The sequence below is a fragment of the Vombatus ursinus genome, unplaced genomic scaffold (genome assembly GCF_900497805.2).
Source record: "Vombatus ursinus unplaced genomic scaffold, bare-nosed wombat genome assembly UNPS02014785.1, whole genome shotgun sequence".
Taxonomy (NCBI): domain Eukaryota; kingdom Metazoa; phylum Chordata; class Mammalia; order Diprotodontia; family Vombatidae; genus Vombatus; species Vombatus ursinus.
Window position 1 is genome coordinate 13,980,575 of NW_020954563.1, and position 21,940 is coordinate 14,002,514.

Genomic DNA, 21,940 nt, shown 5'->3' on the forward strand with positions numbered 1-21,940 from the left:
GTCCAGAGCCCACGCCCCTTCATGACTGAGAGCTCCGCCTCTCCCCTTCCCAGGTCCCAGAATGCCATCCTTTCCTCTCCTTGGGAGTGGCTTGCTTGCTGCCCCCGTCCCAAGCACTGACCCGCACCAGCACTTTCCACCACTCCACAACTCAAGCCTGTTCCTGAGACTCATTCCTCATTTCACTCCGTTCCCTCCTCCCCACTCCCTCCACGCTGGACTCCGCCTCGAACCCAACCCTCTGGCCCCTCCTCCATTCCTCAAGCCCCGCCTCCGGGCTCCCGGAGCTTCAGAGCCCGCCCTCCTGCCCATCTTGCCTTCGAGATCCGGCCCACTGCCACAGCCGCGAGATCCAGACGCCACCACAATTGGTTGAGAAGGGGCGGGAGGCGGGAACTTCCCGGTGCCTCTCTTGTGATTGCCTGGAGACCGTGACCTCGCCGAGTTCGCTCGGGGCGCGGCTGCATAACCCGGAAGTTGTTCTCGTGGTGGCTCGCTCGTATTTCGGGAGGATCAGAAGCCTGCGGTCTCGGTCGCCGGTGGTGCCGCTGAGATGACCAAAGTCAAGAGGGAAGTGGAGGAGTCGGAGGCGGCGCCGGAGAGTTCCGGGGCTCCAGAGCGCACGTACGAGGAGATGCTGTCGAACCTGAACCCCATCGCGCAGCCCCTGGCGTCCCGCCGCCTGACTCGGAAGCTGTACAAGTGCATCAAGAAAGGTGGTCTGGGGAGCGTGGAGAGGCTGCGGCTGTGGGGAAAGGAGGGGAAGCCGGGGAGAAGGGGAGGAAGCCGGGGGGAGGAAGAAGGGGGGAAGGGGAGGAAGCCGGGGGGAGGAAGAAGGGGGGAAGGGGAGGAAGCCGGGGGGAGGAAGAAGGGGGGAAGGGGAGGAAGCCGAAGGGGGAAGGAAGGGGGAAAGAAGGGGAGGCCGGGCTGGAGCCGCAGGCCCGAGCTGACCCCTGCAATCCTTCCAGCCGTGAAGCAGAAGCAGATCCGGCGAGGAGTGAAGGAAGTTCAGAAATTCCTTAACAAAGGAGAAAAGGGGTAAGAGCTGACGACATGGATTTCCCTACCACTTCTTCTTAATCATGATAAAAACTAACGTTTATATAGAATTTTATGGTTTGGCAAAGGTTTTTGCGTAGGCTATTTAATTTGAACTTCAAAACAGCCCTGTGAGGTAGGTGCTATTTATTCTGCAGGAAGTTAAATGACTTGTTCAGGGTCCCACAGCTAACATTTGAGGTAGGATTTGCACTCAGGTCTCTCTGACTCCAACTCTAGCACTCTACCCTCTAGCTGCCTCAGATTAGTATCACCATGTAAGTTCCTCATTGCCTGGCATTTCTGTAAGGCCTTTTCCTCCAAAAACAAGCCTGATTTAGTAATATTGCATTCCACCCAGGTAAGCAAATTAGAACTTTAAGACTTTGGTTCCTTTATCCATTCTGCTGTCAAATATTCATTGAGTGCCTACTGTGTGAAATACACAGATGAGTAAGCCACAAGAGGTGACCTGGACTAGTCAGTACTGCTTGAATCTATAGCCAAGAAGACTTGCTTTCAGATCCTGCCTTGACACTAACTAGTTTGTGACTCTGAACAAGTTACTTAAATCTTCTGAGCATCAGCTTCCTCATCTTTAAAAGTGGGGGTTGGCCTCAGATATCTAAATGTATCATCCTGTTCTCCCCAGTCTAGCAGGGAAGATGGGACATTGATGTCGATCACTAATTTTGCAAGTCAAATTGTCACCAAAAAGGCATATAATGTTTTGGTTGTCAGAGGAAGTTAAGTATATCACCTTACTTTATAAAACTTAATCCCTGGTAATTACCAAGCAAATGTCTTATCAGAGTGAGCAAAATTATAACAATTTATTTGAAAACAACATTGCAGAGAAAAACAACTTTGAAACACTTTAGAGCTTTGGTTAATGCAGTGATAAGCTGTAAGTCCAGAAGCTTGATAAAATGCGACTCGCTTCCTGCACAAAAGCTAAAAATGTAGAGAGAGGCATTCATTTTGGGACACAGCTAATGTGAGAATTTGTTTTGCTAGACTGTGAGTGCTTGTGACATGGGTTTTGTTATTGTTCGATGGGGGTGGGGGATTGTGGGAGAGACAAATTATTTTTTTTTTTTAAAAAGGTATATATTGGGGGTGGTTTGATAACATTGCCTAGCAATGAGTTAGTATTTAACCCAAACCGATGAATTTCAGAAGGAGGAAAAATTGAGCCAGAAAGGAAAAATAACTTGTTCAAAGTCCCAAAAGTCAGGGCCAAAACTCGAACCATTAGCCAAGTCTTCTGGCTAATTCCAGTGCTCTGTCCACTGCACTACTTTTCACAAGCATAATACCCAGGAATTATGTATGCCCTAACCACCTTCTGTTCCTGCCCTTAAGAAAAACCTCTTGACTGGAGATACTCCAGGTTAAGAGATTTTCATTCTGTCAGGAGATGAAAACATGACTCATTTCATTACAGGATTATGGTTTTGGCTGGGGACACACTACCCATCGAGGTATACTGCCATCTCCCCATTATGTGTGAGGATCTGAGTATGCCATATGCCTATGTTCCCTCAAAAACGGTAAGAACTTTTTTGGTAGTTGTTGTCTGCAGTATTGCCTGTTCTAGCAGTATAAAAGCATGTGAAAATGAGAAGATATTTTAGAGAAAGGAATAGAATAAAGTTAATTGATGCTACGTCTTCTGGCTCAGTCCTGGTATGCTTATTCCTGAACCTCTGAAAAGGCATTTCAGAGTTGTCATGGTCATTATTTAAAGTTACTTAGCAAGTAATAACGTTTTTAAAGAAGTTTGAAGAAAAACTAGGCCTTTCTTTTATTCCCACCTTACAGGATCTGGGAGCAGCTGCCGGCTCTAAGCGCCCAACTTGTGTGATCATGATTAAGCCACATGAGGACTACCAGGCTACATATGATGACTGTCTGGAGGAAGTAGAGTCTCTTCCAGTCCCCTTGTAAAGAAAAATAGTGTCATGTCCAAGATTATTTAGGAGACCCTTCTTGACTGCAAAAGACACTGGTATGAGCAAACTGCTTCCTTATGCCTCCAAGGAGCAGGTGGCCCTCCATCATTTCCCCACTAGCACTCCCAGAGATTTTTTTTTTATGAAAGCTCAAACAGTAATTTCACAGAACTTTGGCCAGTAGTATGGTTGTCAAGGCTGTTTGCTACTGTAAAGCAGTGAAATAAAGTTTCGAAAAAATAACTTCTAGTATTTTGAGGGGGAGGTAGGAGGGCGCTGGTTTCATTTTTTTTTCCAAGTACAATAACAAATGGAACACTGGCCCTCCCAGAAGGAAAATGCTGACATAGTGAAAGACTAATCCACCCACCTCTAAAATGAGCAAGCCACAGAGCAAGGCCTCTGCCTCCATTCAGCTCCCACTCATCTAACAGTGAGAGCTCTGACTCCCAGAGTCTTGCTGGAACCTAACACCCCACCCCCCACTCCATTTTCTCTCCTTGCCACAGGGGTCCCAAATCATTCTACCCACCATTGGGATCAGGACACCTACGTACACAGCTTGAAATAGATTTTCAAACCCAAGTCATAGTAAATGTAACAATTGTTGGCAGCATCATAGCACCTTGCTGGATCCCAACTTTGTTGTTTAAAATCAGGTCACCTCATACCTGCATACAGAGCTAACTTGACATGCCTTCCAAGGAAGAAAAGGTTCAACAGAAGAGGTTGCTTGCATCCCTTCTGCCCTAAAAACTGAGCTCTTGGTACTGATACCTTTTTGCTAAAAGCTTTTTTTTTCTTTAGCTTTATTGATATATTTGATTTTTCTTAAATCAGATGTGAGGCAGCCCATGGACCAGCAGGTAGTCTTCTTACCCATGCAACCCCCAATCTTTGGTATTAAGTGAAATGCAAAGATAAAGCAATTACAGAGAAGGCAAGTGATTTATTTGTTCAAAGTTATAAAACAGCTGCATCCAAGTCTACCTAGACTATTTACATTGTAAAACCTGTAAATACAATTGAAACACTGTACAGTAGTAAGCGGCTGGCACCACACCTGGGCTGGCCTAAGGTTGTAGAGCTAGATCTAAATACACAAACTGCAGTGCAAGATAACAGAAGGGGAAAGAGGTGGAGAAATATATCTTGTTGTTACACATTTGTTGCTACTTCAAACTGACACTAAGCAAAACAACTGGCACAGGAGTGCATGTAAGATGTGGGCTTCGGAAGGGAGAACAGAACAAGGAAAGGCATCAGAGGTGCTGAAGCAGGGATAATGTCTGTGCCCAAAGTGCAGCCATCCACTGGAGTTCAGTTCTCTGCTTAGCAGACAACAGCCAAAGAGTGAAGAAACACCCCCAAACCACAGATCTTCCTTTGTAACACAGATTTTTGGGGCTAACAAAAGGACCTTGCCTCCCCAACTCCTACGGAGTGCTGTTCTCAGCCAGCATTTCAAAACACCATGGAAAGGGGCTATCACGGCATCTCCATCCCTGGGTCTCATCTACCCTATGAAAGGCCAGCCGAGGCATTGGGAAAGTCCCCTTTACCAAATGAGCTGACTTCCTTGTTTTCAGAATATGATACGTTTGCCATCAGCTGGGTTCTGCTCCATAGGGCAGTAAGGGCATTTCAGTCTGAGGATAGAAGAAAACAGCAAAGGTTCAGAGACCAGAAACAGAAATAGTATATTTGTCAATACTGCAGTTGATCCGCCTGGCTAACTGGTGTTTCTACCTTGAGTGTATTCCTTTTCTAATCCAGCCTCCACAACAAGAAGTCTCCCTAACACGTTGTTCTGATGTTACTCTTTTACTCAAAAACAGGCAATAGACCACCCACAAAATAAAAATATAATCCTGGCATTCAAGTCTCTCCATAATCTGATTCCAAACTGCTCTTCTAGCTTTATCTAATACTATTTTATCTTCACATATTCTGGAGGACTGATATATTCCTTCCCCCCCAACTCTGTCTACTGAAGCCCAGATGCTCTACCTCCTTGAATTTTTCATAATATTCTGCCTGAATCTCCCTCTTTTCTATCAAGGTCATTGGTGCACTTGTCCTTCCCCTATTATAAAGCGTTTTGAGAGTAGGACCTATGTCACATTTAATTCTCAGTGCCTGGCATAAGGGCCTTGCATACAGTTGACAGTTAATCAATTGTCGAAGTGAATTTATGCCACACTTACTATCTAACACGCAGATGACCGTAAGTTCACGTTCTCAGAGGAGGTAAAATAAAACTTACTTTCCTCCATTAATGAGCTTGTTGAGGGCATCCCTAGAGATGACATGACCACAGATGAGTTTGATAGGTGGATTGGAATCTGAAGTTTGCTGGCGAAGGATGGGGCAGGCGAACACAGAGTGGTACCAGCACTTCATGCCCAGTTCAATTTCAATCTGTTAAGAAAAGGCAGCGCTGAGCTCCATCCCCCTCTGCTCCCTGTAGCTGCCACCCTATCATGTCCAGCCAGGACTTACAGGCAGCTCGTCCTTATGGCTCCAGACTCCCGTGCACTGTCTCTGCTCAATCACTGCTTTGATGTTCATTAACACGGGCAGTGCCACACACCCAGAGGCAAAGCTGCAGAAAGGAAAAAGCTTAGTGCTCTGAGTCACAAGACCTAGGTTTGAATTCGAGCTTTGCCACCTACTGGCTGCGTGATCTTGGGCAAGTCACTTCCCCTCTGAGCCTCACTTTCCTCTAAAATGAGGGAACTGACAAAAGAACAATACACATTGACAAAAGGTGTAAATGAAAAGATCACTAAAAGGAAGCCAAACAGTACTTGAAAAACCACTGGAAATTAAAAAGTATACACCCCCTCCACAGCAGCAAGGTCAAGAATTATCAGTACAAAATATTTACAATGTCCAGGGCAATTATTGTATGGGATGTTTCTGCAATAACATAGGATTCAATTTGGGGAATAAGAACAAAAGAAATCATATATATGCCCCTCAGGTCTGTTTCTCCCCAGAAGTCAACTAAATATGGACTTGGATTTTAAGCAATCTTTTCTAGAGCTAAATAGGATCCTGGAAGCTTTGCTCTAAATTCTATGTAAATCTATGGTCCTCTGGTCTCTAGACAGGGAAGCCCAGGTCCTATTACTACTCAAAAAACTGGGCTCTCCTCTCTCACTTGTCCCCAAAGAACTGAGCTATACCTGACACTGAGGGGGGACTCCACGGATAGTCCAAGAAGAGCACAGGCATCTCGAGTAAAGGTCTCACAGATCTCTGCCCAGTGACTATTGTCCAAGAGGTGACAGTAGGGAGACTTCTCAATGCCCAACCGGAGATATACAAGGCTTCCCATCATCACCTGGATCTCTGCAAAGCAATACACAGGCAGCTCAGGAAGTGGCTAGGAATGCTGGGAGCTTGACCAACACCACACCTACATACAATAGCCTCCTCTTTATACCAAGTCCTGGGAACAGAGGGTTTAGAGCTGGAAGGGAATTTAAGCCATCTCCCTCATTTTTCATCCCAGAGAAGTGACTTTCCCAAGGTCATACAGGTAGTAAGCAGCAAAGGTAATATTTGAACTCAGGTCCTCTGATTCCAAATGCAGCATTAGTTCCACTACACCATACAGATCCAGGTCCCTGAATAGAGGTGGGTCCTAATTATTTTGAGTAGAAAATGAAATGGAACAAGTAATTAGGGGGAAATTGGCATTCCTGTCACTTTAAGGTCTAGTGAGGAAATCAGGGGCTAATTTTCAGAGGACTCCTAACCCACCAGCCAACTCCTTGCTAGGTTCTTGGTCCCCTGGATCCTCAGCACTCTCACCCCGTTGATGCAGCCGTGCAAAGGGCTGGAAGTGCCGTGCATAGTTCAGGGCTTCCAGCTGCTTCTCCGGGCCCCCTGCCAGGAGACGGATGAAGTGCAGTCGGTGCAACTTAAACTCCAGGGAGCTATTTAGCTCCAGTAGGCGCTGCCGATTTGCAATGGCCCAGCTGGGAAGGAAAGATAGGTTACCTCAATACTCAGCTGTGTCCCAGAGAGAATACCCTGAGATGGTAGCTATAATTCAGGAAAAAATAAGTAACAAAAAGATGAGGCCTTTGACAAATTAGCGTTATCACCCAAAGGAAGGCGCTTGTGATCAGAAGCGTCATGTTGAAATGGTAAATAAAGGTAACAGGCATGTCATCTGTATTCAGTGCTAGGGACCTAGATGCTGAACAGCAAAGGCAAGACGAGATTTACAAAGCAAAGCACTTTCTTCAGGTAATACAAGCTCAGAAAGATTAGGTGACAAGCCCAGAGCTAGAGAATTGGCTTTCTAAGAGTTAGGACCCAAACTTCCTTTCTAGTTTCCCAATTGCAAAGCCTGGGCTCTTTCTAAAAGTGTCTTAGATCTACAAATCCCAACTAGGAGCCCATGAATCCCACATGGCAACCCTCCCCTCCTCCATACTCTAAAGCTGGTCGAAGGTCTTGTTCATGCAAAGCTTCCAGGATCCGATTTAGCTCCAGGAAAGGTTGCTTAAAATCCAAGTCCACATTCAGAGTTGATTCCTGGGGAGAAACAGATCACATTAGGGGCGAATATAACCTTCCATGCATTCTGTATGTTAGATGCCATTAGAGATGGGCATAAGTTTGGAGGGAAGGATACTTAAAGCCTAGGTTGTGGTGAAACTCTACCAACTGCTTAAGAACTGAATCTCTACCTCTGCCCAGCTATGTCGTTCCCTTCTTATCTATACCCTCAGATCTGCTCCAATCCAAATTAACTGGAAGATACTTTAAGAAGCCTTCAGTACCTGACACAATTCCTCAGCAACATTCAGCATGCCCTGCTGGTAGAGGTGCTCCACAATTGCCATCTGCAAAATCTGCTGCTGCTTCTCTCGAGAGTCCCACACAGTATCGGAGACCACACCACAAATCTCAGCATCAAAATTCTAATAACAAGAAGAGGAGAGAGCCTATTGAATCCTCTCAGCCAGGTGCACCTTCCCTTCACTAACAGCTCCAACAACCCTCTCATTTCCTCTTTTATGCTCCCGTAATTTTGTCTAAGAACTCCAAACCCCTCAACCCAGAGTATATGCAGGAAAAGTAACTAGAGTTCACTGAGGAAAAGGACCAGAGACTTTCATGGTTAAACCTACTTTCCCCAGCCTCTGAACCAGGCCTTTTTGCATCTTATTCATTTTAATATTTGAGAAACTTTTTTTAAGTTCCTGTTGTGTGTATCTCCTACTACAAATGACAACTTGGACACTGAGCTTCAAGGTGAAAGCAGCACTTACCCTGTCAATGGCTTTGCCCACTCTGGAAACACTGCTGTGAATGTCCTTATGGTCTGATGCAAGTTTCTGCACTGTGTCCTTGATTTTCCGGCAGCACTGAGACATCACTACAGAAAGTGTGGCTGAGAGAGGCGTCCCCTGAAGAGCTATACAGCACAAAACAAGGATGAAGTCAGGGTATCACTCCAGAAGGAATGCCCAGAGTCACAAAGAGGCCCCAGGCAGGAACCTGCTCTGACACAGGCCATTTTTCTTTTTCCCTGCCTGAACAAGAAGTTGCCCTGTCTTTTCCCATCTGTCTCCTGTCAGCCGAGACCCCTTCATGATACAAGGAGGGAAAGTAATGAATGTAACAAATGCGTCTAATGTTAATAAACTTGTGAAGAAGCTTCAAAGGAGTGGAATACACTGGACAAAACTGCTCTCTCGTTCCCATCAACCACCATTGACTGAGCATCTGCTACATCTAGGGCCTAATGCCAAGCTATGAACCCTAGGAGACCCAAGCCTTGACCAAGGAACAGAAAACAGAGAAAAGTGGCAACAGTGTATTGAAGAAAACAATGGATTTGGAATTGGGAGATCTGGTTCAGAGCCTGTGGCTGACAGTTGCCATAAGCAGGTCATTTTACTTCTCTACCCTTATTTTCTTCCCCGTAAAACAGATTTAAGACCTGTACTGCCTATCACACAGAAATATGGTAAGGAAAAGTGCAAGAGACTATACAGTATGGTGGAAAGTGTGCTAGATTTGGAGACGACCTGGGTTCAAATTCTACCTCTGCTATTCACTACCTCCATATCCTTAGGAAATTCACTTAATGTCTCTTGGGGGGAAAAAATCTTTTGACCTCAGTTTCTCATCTGTAAAATGAGCAAGTTGAACTAAACAATATAAAAGTTCTCTCCAGCTCTAAATCTATGGATTCCATGATCCCTATGTACACCTCAAAGTGCTACATAAATGAATTACGGATGTTATTTTCATATAGTAGCTGTCAACGGTTTCCAGTATAGCTAGAAAGACAAGGCAGGTCCACAAATTACCAAAATGCTGGGAAAATATCATAAAACATATGGAGGAGAAAAAAATCACAAGGTGAATTGTGATTCACCCTTCTGGACCTTTATGAAGTAGAGAGGTGGCTTCCAGATCTAAGTACAATACATAATATTATACAGTCAGTGCATTAGAAGAATATAAAACAAAACACTACATTGGGTTAAAGGCAGTAAAAACAGGTAGACTTCCTACAGGAGGCTGCATTTGAGTTAGATGAGTAGAAATTTAACAGGCAAACGGAAGAGGTGAACCATTTCAGACATAAGTTATAGCATGAAGAAAGGTGGAAAGGTAGGAAAGGGCAGGATTTGTCTGGGTGGGCAGAGAAAAATTCAAATGAGGTTTAGAGTTTGTGGAAGGAATATGAGATAAGGCTGGAAAAGTAGGGTGTCCCTAGAATGTTAAAGGCTTTGAGGAAGGAAGAGAAATATAAACTTTACTTGGTAAGCAATGGGAATCATTAAAGATTTCTGAGCAGAGGCACAGCATAATCATATTTATGCATAAGTAAGATTATTCTGGCATCAGTATGAAAGAGAAATTGGAAGGGGGAAGATTTGTTAGGAGGTCATCACAATAATCTAGGTAGGTGGAAGAAGTGGGAATAGAAGAGGGGAAATACAAGTGATGTTGTGGAGATAGACTCAATAAAGCCAGTAACTAACTGGATATGAGAGGTAAGCAAAAGGGAAGAGCCAAAAATACAATCTTATGATTTCAAACATCAGAGAAATAGTGAAGAGTGATGCCACTGACAAAAACAGTGAAGAATGAAAAGTGAGTTTAAGGAGAAAGATAAAACCAGTTTTGGACATGTTGAATTTGAAGTGCCAGTGGAACATTTAAGTGGCAAATTTTTTGTAGGAAGTTGGAAAGAAAATAGTTTTTGTAAACCTTTAAATATTATATGAGTCATTATGACCAAAGGAAGTTGAGGGTTCAAATCAGGGTTATAAACAGATGAATTATTATTACTGAAAGGACGTAGAAACATAAATGTGAAATTACACTGATCTATGTGGGCAATCCTTCACAACTACTGCATTCTCTTTTTTGCTTCTATTTGATTCCCAAATTAGGCATACTAGTATACTACTGCCTTCAAGTGCCCGGACAACTGAAGAAATAGGTAAGTTAAGGCTTGGCCAAATCCCTTTTGAGACATAGCTACTAAGTCTCAGGAAAGCAACCTCCTCACTGGCCCCAGCCCACAACAGTGACAACCTCCTTTGTTCGCATTTTTTTGGTTAGGCAATGGAGTTAAATGACTTGCCCAGGGTCACACAACTAGTGAGTGTTATGTGTCTGAGGCCGGATTTGAACTCAGGTCCTCCTGAATCCAGGGTTAGTGCTCTATCCACTGAGCCACCTAGCTGCCCCAACAGTGACAACCTCAATCAGCTAACACGTATTAATGAAAGCACACTTCATCTCGGAGGTCAAAGGCAGTGAAAGTGCTTACCTGCACTGGTGAGTTCCTCCCGCAGCTGGCTCACATAGTGCAGCAGCTCCTCTAAGCTCTTTTCACAGTGCTGTCCGTAACTTAAGAATTTCTGCAGAACTTTGTCAAGTTCTCGCTCCACACATGCACACTGCTCCATTTCTGGGCCCCCAACCTAAAGAAAACACGAATAGTTCAATTCAACAAACACTTACTAAAACACATACACTGTACTGGGAGTTGGGAATACAAAAACAATCCAGTCCTCAGCCTCAAGGATTTTGGACTTTGAATGTACTCTTTGCCTTTTCTTCTCATTTGCTTTCAACAGCCTCCAACATTGCCATTTGTCTTTGAAAGTTTCAGTTCTAGAATCCAAACTCTCCAGCCACCTATAACATAACCCCAAGAAACCTCTTACCCAAACATGAACCCCTCAGTTTTATTATGAGGGATCCCTTCAATTCAATATAACACAATAACTATTTATTAAACACTGTAAGACACTGTGATGGGTACATAATAAACGCTTCTGAATAAATACCTCATTTCTATAGCCCTTTAAAGTTTGCATAACAATTTATTCACAACTACCCCACGAATAAGAAGTTATAGGTGCTATAATCCTCATTTTACAACCAAGGAAACAGCAGTTCAAACAGGTAAAATACATTATCACAAAGCTAGTAATTGTTGGATCCAGGTTTTAAGCCCAGATCTCCAACACTCTTCCCTCCTGTTACAGAGTAACATTTCCACAATCCCTAGACACCTTCAACTTCTGACTCTTTACAAGTAACTCCCAGCATCTGCTCCTTCACCTCCCCACCCCAATTACCTAAAAGCTCTGGACTGACATCCAGAAGAATCAAGTTCTAGTCCTAGGCCAGCCTCTGATTCCATCTGTGGCCTTGGGAAAGTTCTTTCCCCTCTCCTTGGCCTCAATTTTCCTATATTTAAAATGGAAACAGTTGGGCCAGATTTCTAAAGTCTTCAGCGCTAAGGTCTTGTGATTTTGTAACACTGTTACTGCTTTCACAATCTCACTCAATGTATTTAGCACATAGTAAGTATTTAAATGCTTTTTCATTCATTCATTCATTTCTCATTCTAGGACTGTGGAATTCCCTATTTGGGGTCTTTTTGTCTTTACAAACACCTAGACCCTGTCCTTCCACATACTTTGTCCAGAATTGGCCAGGTCTCCATTCGACCCTCTTTGGGCCTAACCAACCCCAACACTAAGACTGAGGTCATTATAGGGAGTGTGATTTTTATGCCTTTTAAATGGCTGATAATTCGATCTGCTAATAGCTTGACTCATCTAAAGTGCACTTGCTGAGCAGTCTTGAGTGTCTTGGAGAGGAAGAGGATACAAACGAGAGAAAAGGTGCGGAGCAAGACGGGAGGCCGGGAACCTTGTATGACTTTGGTCACTCTCTGGACCTCAGTTTCCCCAACTATAAAATGTGGAGGCTGAACTCGAGGGTCTCTTAAGATTCCCTCTCACAGAACTGAGGGAAGGATGTGCGAAGGCAGGAGCCCTCCCCCACCCCCGACACAGGGTCTTCCGACTCTGACCTAGGGCTCTTGGAGGCCGCCGCAAGGCCGAGGGTCATCCGGGACCGCCGCGTCCTGCCCAGGTCCCTCCCTCGCTTTGCCCCCCCCCCCCCCCCCCCGGTCCCCCCCCCCCCCCGCCCCCCCCCCCCCAGTCCCGGATCCCCGGTCCCCCAGGCCCCAGCCCCGCTTCCCGGGTCAGGCAGGCCCCGGCCTTGTTGGACAATGCGGCCGTCCCTGCCCGGCCCCCTGCGGACCGCCTCATCCCCCTGGCCAGCCCGGCTCAGCCTCGGGGGTCGGGGAGGGCGCTCACCTCGGCCCACCTCAGCCCCGGCCCGATTCCGGCGCCGCTGTCAGCTCAGAACCGGAAGCAGAGACGGTTGCTACGACGGTCTCGGACTCGTCCACTGCGCCGGCTTCCGCAGGGGGGGTGCTCGGTGCTACATACTGAACACGGAGCCGTCCACCGCATGCTGGGCGCGGGTAGAGGCTGCTCCGACCCTCCCAAAAGCCGACTAGCCCCTTTCCGGTTCAGAGAAATGGAAACGGCCCCGGGAGAGTGGGACTAAACCATATGAATCCACCTGGAGGGGGGTGGGATACGCCAAAACAGAGACCAGAAAATTGGACCATTCCAGAGGAAGAGCGGGTCCCAGACACCCGCAGAAGAGGGCTGTGTAGTCATGGTAACCGGGCAGGGACTGCACTGCCCCAACTTGAAGCTGTGAAAAAGCAGAAAGATGGGGGGGGGGGGCTAGCGGCGGCGATTGGGGAAGAAGCTTCCAGCCTCCGCACCAAAAAGAGCATCACGTGTGTCCTGGATTTTTATCCTCCATCTCCTATCCCATGTGCACTATCCTCCATCCCGTCCTCCATTCTCCATCCCAGACCGCATTCTGCATCTCCATAAACCATCATATGTCCCCTGTCCCCCTCGAACCCTATCCGTCCTCACCTGTTTTCCTCTGGCCATAACACATCCCCATGTCATCGTCCCAGCCCAAGTCCTCTGTTCTCCCAACCCATGTCACATCCACTATCCCCGATGCCATTCTTTCCATCGCCCATTGTATAATCCATTCCCTCCATGGACATCCTATGCCGTTGGTTTTCTATTCTATAATGCCATTTCCTGACTACACCCTTTTCTCTCCCTAACCCCAAGTTTTCTGTCTCTACCCAGTCCCACCCCTTTGGAAACAGCACTGGAGATTCATATGAACCTGGGACAGGACAGAATTTCTAAACCAACATCTAGGAATAATCCATTCAATTACTCCTTTTACATTGTATCACTTACTTTGAACAAGATCTTGTGCTAAAGCTGAGGATAGTACAATGATAGGTGTGATATGTCACTCTGCTGTCAAGGAGCTTAAAATCTAATACAAGAGGTACACAGATAACTATGGTACAAAGGAGAGTGAATATAATCAAAGGGAGTTACAAACAAAGTTTGAGAAGAAATTTGAAGAGAACATCACTTTCGTCTGGGTACATCAGGAAAGATTTCATAGAAGCCAGACAATCTCAATAAGCATTTTTAAAGTACTTATTATGTGCCAGGTACTGTACACACTCTGCAGCTCACACTGGGAAAACAAAAGACTCCCCCCACCCCCCCAAAAAAAGTCAGTTTCTGCTCTCAAAGAGCTCATAGTCTAATGGGGGAGATAACATGCAACCAACTATGTACAAACAAGATACATACAGGATAAATTAGAAATAATGGAAAGAGAGAAGGCACTAGGATTAAGGGAAATAAAAATTTTCTTGTAGAAGATAGGATTTTAGCTGGGATTTCAAGGAAGTCATGAAGTAGGGATGAGAAGAGAGAGAATTCCAGGCTTGAGGAACAACACCCAGAGTTGGGAGATGGAGTGTGTTGGTGGGGGGGAAGTATGGAGGCCAGAGTCACTGGCCGAAGAGTCAATCAATCAATAAGTATTTATTAAGAACGTACTATGTGGGCAGCTAGGTGACGCAGTGGATAGAGCTCCAGCCATGGAGTCAGGAGGACCTGAGTTCAAATGGTACCTCATACATTTGACACTTTCTAGCTGTGTGACCCTGGGCAAGTCACTTAACCCTGATTGCCTCAGTAAAAGAAGAAAAAAGAACATACCATGTGCAAGCACTGTGCTAAGCAGTGGGGATAAAAAGAAAGGCAAAAGACAGTCACTACCCTCAAAGAGCTCACAGTCTATTAATAGAGGACATAACAGGAAAACAACTACATACAGACTAGATAGATTTGAGATAAATTGGAGGTAACCAATAGAGAGAAAGCATTATCATTAAGGGGGATGAAGGAAAGGCTCCTTGTGGAAGATGGGATTTTAGCTGGGACTTGAAGGAACATAGGGAAGTCAGGGAACGGGGATGAGAAGGGAGAGTATTCCAAGTACAAGGAGCAACCCTTGAAAATATCTGGAGTCTAGAGGTTACTGAATGACAAAATACATGGAGGAGAAAGGTATAAGGAAAGATAGGAAGGGACCAGGTTATGAAGGGCTTTGAATGATATACAAAGGAATTTATATTTGATCCTGGAAGTGATAGGGAGCCACTGGAATTTATGGAATTGAAGGGTGACATGGTCAGTTTCCTCATCTGTAAAATGAGCTGGGGAACTAAATGGCAAACCACTCTAGTATCTTTGCCAAGAAAACCCCAAATGAAGAGTCAGACACAACAGAAAATGACTGAATAACAACAATGGTCAGACTTGTATTTTAGGAAGGTCAATTTGACCACTGAGTAGAAGATGGGCTAGAGTAGGGAGAGATTTGAAACAGGGAGCCAGGTCTCAGTGACAGTCAGAAAATAATGAAGTGAGAAAGGAAAATGATTTAAGGTGAAAATGAGTTTGTTACCTATGGAGCAGGCATTCCAGAAAGCACACTGGGAGGGGTTGGTAGCTTTAGAAGTAATATCTGAGTTGGGTTTTGGAGGAAAGAATAGATTTCAATATGATATGAAGGACAGAGAGGAGTGGAGTCCATTTTAGGCAGGGGATGAGGATTGAGGTTGGAGAGTAGTATGATGCAGCTAGGTGGTAAAGTAGATAGAGTATCTGCATTAGATTCAGGAAGCTCTAAGGTCAAATCCTGACTCAGATATTTATTAACTCTGTGACCTGGGCAAATCATTTAACCTCCATCAACTCAGTTTCTTTATCTGTAAAAGAAAAAAAATAGGACCTACATGACTGGGTTGTTATGAAGATCATATGAGGTAACATATATAAAGTGCTTTGCAAAACTTAGCATGCTGTAACTATATAAATGCTATCTATTATTATTATGCAAAAGCAAGCTATATTATCTTTTATATCCCACAAGTTTCTCCAAGGCTGTGTCCTAGACCCTCTTTTCTTCTTTCTCCACCTCCTTCTCTTCATGATCTCATCAGCAACTATCTGCTTCAAGTTTTAAAATAATTTATTTTTAAAATCTTCAGTAACCCCCTATTGCTTCTTGAGGATAACTCCTCAGTTTGTTATGACTTTAAACAAAGACTTCACCTCTCTAGGCCTTATAATCCTCATTTGTAAAACGAGAAGATGGCACTGGGAACTCTCTGAGGTCCTTTTCGACACTAGACCTATGATGTTATTCTCCTAATATCAGCCCTCCACAATCTGGCTCTTTCCTATCTTCCAGAGACTGCCTCCTGATTTACACACTCTATATTTCTGTAAAACTGGCCTATATGTTCCTATAAATGTGGCATTCCATCTCCCCCTCCATTCCTGGAAAGTATTCACTCCCCATCTCCACCTCCCAGAATCCTTCACTTTCTTCAAGACTCAGCTCAGGTGAGCCCTGCTAGGCAAAACTTCCCAATTCCCCCTATTGTTGGTGCTCTCTGGGTCCTTAAATGATTTTGCATCTAATTTTCTAAACACCTGTATCTACCAGTAGGGAGTAAGTGCTTCCTTGGCAGGTAGGAACCTCTTTTTTTGGTTTATTTATTCCCTAATATGGTGCCTGGCACATAACAGGCATTTAAGCTTGTTTAATTGAACTGAATCAAGAGTGGGGATGGAGAACAGATAATAATAATAGTAACTAACATTTATATAGTGCTTTAAGTTTTGCAAAGTGCTTCATGCCTGTTATCTAATTAGATCAGATGGCTAAACACTCTTCCCTTCTCTCTGTAGGAAACTACAGGTATGGGAGTTTGCATAAACTGTCATAAATAAGCCTTTTTTTTTTTGGTTGTGAGTTTTGATTGGCTGGGGGTTTTGTTGTTGTCACAAGAAAGGATGCATTTGTGGGTTGGTATCAGAAAAATAACTCTAGTGAAAAAAAAAACCCAAACCACAAAGACTTTAAAAAATTTTTTTTAAAGAAACATGGGGAATATAGAGTAATTCAGTTTAGGGGGCACACAGAACATACAAAAAGGAATAGTGTGAGATAAGGTATAGTTGGAACATGTTGTGGAGGGCCTTGAATGCCAGGATGAAGAGTACCAGGGTGGAGTGCCAAGGTGGGCCTGAAAGTATACCTCAGAGTTTTTAGGAACTCCAGAGATGCCTAGATGCCTCCTTCCCTCCCTGACTCCCCCACACTTCCTCATAATGTGGGCAGTACATGTGTGCCTAACAGAGCAAATCCGGGGGCAGTGTTCTTTCTTCACCAGGATGCAGGCAATGGAAGACTGAGAAAGTGAATGATAATTTTCTCCCACTCAGAGTCTGTCTCTCCCGTGGAGTCGTTCACTTACTGGCTGGCTCAGGACTGAGTGGGTGCTGTGGAGAAGGGACTATGGAGGCAGAGTCCTGGGCCTCACAGCCCAATCAATATCTTAGATACCTAAAGCTGGGGGCACAGGAACCCAGCTCTTCCTTTCACCCCAAGAGCCAGAGGTTTATTCTGAGACAATGCAATAAATACCTGAGGCATATCTGTCAACATCTGGAGAGCTGTATGGGAGCCTGGGTGGTCCCAGGCCAGCCAAGCAGGAGCAGTGCTTTGAGGGGTATGACTCACTGTTGGGGGTGTGTGAACCTAGAAGGTCCCAAAGCTGAAGGAATCACCACCCCAGGGGCCCAGGCCCTGAACACAGGCTGGACAGATGAACAAACAAACAGGAGGCAGACCGGAAAAGCCAGGGGAGCAGCAATGACCTCATCAGCTTTTTCAAAATACCCTGGCTTCTGTTTCTCTCTTCGGGGGTAACTGGTCCTGCCTGACAGTAGACACTGAAGAGAGATCTGTATCCAGCTGTTAAACTGTGAGTCCCAAAGGGCAGGAAGGGGGCTTTTTTATCTTTGTATCTCCTCTAACACCCAGGACAGGGCCTTACATGTAGGGTGTGATTAAGAAATTTAAGGCAGAAAGAAAATCTGGAGATTATCTAGTTCAAACCCTTCATTTTTACAGCTGAGTAAACTGAGGCCTAGAGAGGTAAAGCAGAAAAGAGAAATGAATTTGAAATCAGAGGACCTAGATCTGATCCCAGCTCTTACAACTTACAACCCTTCTCTGGGCCTCAGTTTGTTCATGTATAAAATGAAAGAGTTGGCCTCAAGGACCTCTGAAGTCCTTCCAATTATCTATGCTCTTATGCCCTTGGCTGGGGTTTGGATGTGTGGCTTTCTGGAGTGAGTAGAGGTTCTAGCAAGGTTAACTAGAAAACACAGTAAGGGTAATCTCTCAGGGGATGGCTTTATTGTGGGGCTGTCTCACATTTCAGACACCTCATCTGTCAACCTTCTGGGGAGCCCATTATGAACCAGGCTAATTTAATTGGGTCCCTGCTTCTGGAACAGAATGTAACCCCCTTGAGGTCAGGGACTTCTATCTTTTATCTTTGTATTGCCAGCACCAAAGACAGCCGGTTTCATACAGTAGATGCTTGATAAATGCTTGCTAAAGGATACTGTCAGAAAAACCTGAAAAGACTTACATGAACTGATACAAAGTGAAATGAGCAGAACCTGTAGAACATCTTATACAGTAACAGCAATATTATACCATGATCAATTGTGAGTAACTTAGCTATTCTCAGCAATACAATGATCCAAGACAACTCTGGAAGACTTATGATGAAAGGTGTTATCCATCTCCATAGAAAGAATTGGTAGAGCTTGAATGCAGATCGAAAATACTTTTTCTTTATTTTTCTTGGTTTTTTTTTTTTTAGTCTGTCTTTTTTTCACAGCATGACTTATATGGAAATGTGTTTTGCATGAATACACATGTATAACCTATGTGAAATTGGTTGCCTTCTCAATGGGGGGAGGGAATTTGGAACTCAAAATTTGAAAAAAAAAGAATTAAAATTGTTTTTATGTGTAACGGAGGGGGGCGGAAATATTAATTTTTTTAAATGCTAGATAAAATTGAATTGATGCCTGACAATCCAAGAATGGCTAAATGAACTGTGGTACATGGATATAATATCATTACTATGCCATGAGAAGCCATGAATGAGTATAGAGAAGCATGGGAAGACCAACGTGAACTGATACAGAGAAAAGTAAACAGAGCCAAACAAATAATGCACAATGACTACAATGTAAATAGAAAGAACAACAGCCACAAAACAATCATTAAGATGCTGATACAAAGTTACAAAAAACAAGCATGGCCCCAAAGAAGAGACAGGAGAAGACACTCCTATCCCAATTCTTTCCTGAGGTGACGGTTCCATGAGTGTGTCAAATTGCATATATTTCCAAACTTTTTCAATGGATTGATTGGTTTTTCTTATTTTTTCTCTTCTTCCTCTTTTTCACCCCCCCCCCAGTGAGTCATTCCTCACAAAGCACTGCTCCTGCGTGGCTCCCCTGGGACCACCAAGACTCCCATATGGCTTTCCAGATGTTGACAGACATGCCTAAGACTAATAATAGCTAGCTCATATGTATTATATACTGGCACTGTGCTAAGCACTTTACAATTATTATCTCATTTGATCTTCACAGGAGCCCTGTGAGGTGGGGACCATTATTATTCCCATTTTACATTTGAGGAAACTGAGGCAAACAGAAGTTAACTGACTTGCCTAAGGTCACACAGCTAATAAGTGTCTGAAGTCGGATTGAACTCAGGTCTTCCTAACTCCAGATCCAGCATTCTATCCATTCTGACAGTAGCTGCCTCCTTTCCTTTAAAAATATTATTTGTTAGGGGCAGCTAGGTGGCACAGTAGATAGAGCACCAGCCCTGAATTCAGGAGGACCTGAGTTCAAATCCAGCCTCAGGCCAAACACTTGACACTTACTAGCTGTGTGACCCTGGGCAAGTCACTTAACCCCAATTGCCAAAACAAACAAACAAAAAAAAAACAAATAAAAGTATTATTTGTTATATTGAATAGCTCTACAGGATGGGAAATATTGAGAGAAATCTTGGTAGTACAAAAATAAAAGCTACCAATAAAATTGTTTTAAAATGAAATTAATGCAGGAAGGAAATAAAGACCTTTGGAAGAAGAGAAAGGAGAAAGACAAGCGAGGTAGCGTGACACAGTGGACAGTGTTCTAGATTTGGAGGCAGGAAGACCTGGGCTATAATCCCCCCCACAGATATTTAACCTAATCAAAGGCAAGTCATTTAACCTCCCTAAGACTCAGCTTCTTTATTTGTAAAGTAATACTAGCTGGCATTTATATAGCATTTTAAAGTTTGCAAAATGCTTTATAAATATCTCATTTGAGTTTCACAACAACCCTGGGAGGTGGGCGCCTCTATTATCTCCATTTTACAGTTGAGGAAACTGAGGCAGACAGGTTAAGTGACTTGCCCAGGGTCACCATGAAGATAATAACAGCACCTACCTCCCAGGGTTATTGTGAAAATAAATGAGATAATATATGTATAGTGCTTTATAAACCTTAAAGCACTGTATCCATATGAACTCTTATCATTCCATTCAGGTCCAAGGCCAATCATTTATTCATTCAACAAACATTTAGCAACTATCTTCTAAGTATAGTAGTACTCAGTGCTGGGAGAGATACAAAGATAAGACATAGTCCCCGCCCAGAGCAGACATGGGCTCCCAACTCTAGTTGGGGTTTGGGAAAGCCCTGGGTCTGTGTTGGATGGAAGAGTCTGTAAGGGGAGGGCTGGGAAAGGAGGGAGACCTGGGAAAAGTCAGGGCCTTGGGAGAGAGAGGCAGCTATAGGATATCAGGAAATCTGGTCCAAGACCACCTCTACCCTGGACTCACCCATCACAACATCTCTAGCTGATTTGGCTTGTTTTGGTTCGGCAGGTTTGTTGAGCAGCAGATGAGCTAAGGAAGATCAAGTTTCCTTCTGAGACCCATCAACTCCTGTCTGCCCCACCCCCTCCGGGCCCCACCCCCACCACATCTGGGCCAGGCAGGAGCTTGGTTTCTGGCTCCTCTGCCAAGTTTTGGTGCCGCCTCCCTCTGCCCTCTCCCGACTCCCCAGCACACTAATTGCTGGGTGGGGAGCTGCTGTGGGTACTCAGAAGCTGTGAAGAGGCCTGGGCCCCAGCAGAGGTGCTGAGCCCAAGAGCTTGAGCCAGCCACCACCCTGGAAAAGGAGCCAGTGGCTGGTGAAGGGGTGGTGGCACCTTGGAGCTCATCCTGCCCTGCCTTCCCCTCTGACCCTGTGGGAGTCCGGGCAAGAAAAGGACTGAGCTTACACTGCTGTCTTAGGGCCATGTCCTTCAGTTATGGCTGGACCAGCTGAAGCCCCTAACATTCTTGGTATCACTAGATGCAAGGATAGAAATTGAGCCAATGAGTCAGGCTTGACCAACGAAGTCCCTGGACCCTGTCAACATTGGTGCCTTCGAGATGATTTCAGGAGACACGCTGAAATCTGCTGGGGACATGCTGCAAAACTCAATGCTCACAAAACAAACAGCCTCAAAACAGCCGGGCTTCCATCTTCCAGAGAGCAGTCAGGCTACAGTTCCCAGGACCCCCCCCCCCCCGCCCCACCCTCCATCCCTCAAAGCAAGGTCAGGCTGTCCTTCCACCCCAGAGGAAAGCAAATGTCAAAAAAGCTGGACCCCGCCCTAGTATGTACTCATACTCAGCTCTATACACATATGCTGGGCCCCCCACATACTTCCTTATTATATACATACCACATTACACCCACCCCCAGACACACTGACTTTTCCTTCTCTATAGCCCACTCCCAGCTCACCCTATGCGTGTAGATCCCATTACAGAGGGCCCCCCACACACACATACACTCTCATCCTTTTCCCTTTTAACAAAGCCACCTCAACCCTCTCCACCATCTGGCCCTGGGTACTTCACCAGGACTGGCCAACCAAATCGTGCCGCTGTTACCATTGGTAAAAAACCTAGTCTGGGTGGAAGGGAGAGAACAGGCCCACCTGACCGCCAGACCTTTGCCTAGCATATGTTTCCTGAATTTAATTTTCTTATAAATAGACCCAAATCCAGCTCCACAGGGCAAGGGCTGATGTCAGTCTTTTCTGCCCTGCCCCAGGCATAAAAATCGTACTAGCAGACATTCACCTAGTGCTTTGAGGTTTGTGAAATGCCTCACACATGAGCTCATCTGAGCCCCACAACAACTCTCTGAGGTGAGTATTACCAGTGTTACCCCCATTTTACAGAT

The 21,940-nt window shown here is 44.8% G+C and overlaps 2 protein-coding genes across 3 annotated transcripts in view; one reads left to right on the plus strand and one right to left on the minus strand.

Moving 5' to 3' along the window:
- Positions 1–456: 456 nt before the first annotated feature.
- Positions 457–3,236, plus strand: NHP2 (NHP2 ribonucleoprotein). The gene is made up of 4 exons (XM_027867041.1): positions 457–716; positions 969–1,038; positions 2,486–2,591; positions 2,863–3,236. The coding sequence occupies exons 1-4, from the start codon at positions 554–556 to the stop codon at positions 2,986–2,988; spliced, it is 465 nt and encodes a 154-aa protein (XP_027722842.1). The 5' UTR covers positions 457–553; the 3' UTR covers positions 2,989–3,236.
- A 686-nt stretch (positions 3,237–3,922) lies between these two features.
- RMND5B (required for meiotic nuclear division 5 homolog B) overlaps positions 3,923–21,940 on the minus strand; it is a 30,482-nt gene continuing 12,464 nt past the window's right edge. The window contains exons 1-10 of one of the 2 annotated variants that reach the window (XM_027867040.1): positions 12,662–12,765; positions 10,813–10,966; positions 8,288–8,433; positions 7,796–7,936; positions 7,447–7,547; positions 6,816–6,982; positions 6,185–6,350; positions 5,496–5,598; positions 5,260–5,414; positions 3,923–4,642 (exon numbers count right to left, since the gene is read on the minus strand). In XM_027867040.1, the coding sequence (XP_027722841.1) occupies positions 4,579–4,642; positions 5,260–5,414; positions 5,496–5,598; positions 6,185–6,350; positions 6,816–6,982; positions 7,447–7,547; positions 7,796–7,936; positions 8,288–8,433; positions 10,813–10,951 (1,182 nt within the window). In that variant the 5' untranslated portion in view covers positions 10,952–10,966; positions 12,662–12,765 and the 3' untranslated portion in view covers positions 3,923–4,578. Of the gene's footprint in view, positions 4,643–5,259; positions 5,415–5,495; positions 5,599–6,184; positions 6,351–6,815; positions 6,983–7,446; positions 7,548–7,795; positions 7,937–8,287; positions 8,434–10,812; positions 10,967–12,661; positions 12,766–21,940 lie in introns of those variants that run through there. The other variant, XM_027867039.1, reaches the window with a different exon arrangement.

Bases quoted from the DNA above. Each gene is read 5' to 3' on its own strand.
- NHP2 (XM_027867041.1), top strand. From the start codon at position 554: ATGACCAAAGTCAAGAGGGAAGTGGAGGAGTCGGAGGCGGCGCCGGAG. The intron at 1,039-2,485 runs GTAAGAGCTGAC...ATTTCATTACAG, and splicing joins CTTAACAAAGGAGAAAAGGG to GATTATGGTTTTGGCTGGGG. The intron at 2,592-2,862 runs GTAAGAACTTTT...CCCACCTTACAG, and splicing joins CCTATGTTCCCTCAAAAACG to GATCTGGGAGCAGCTGCCGG.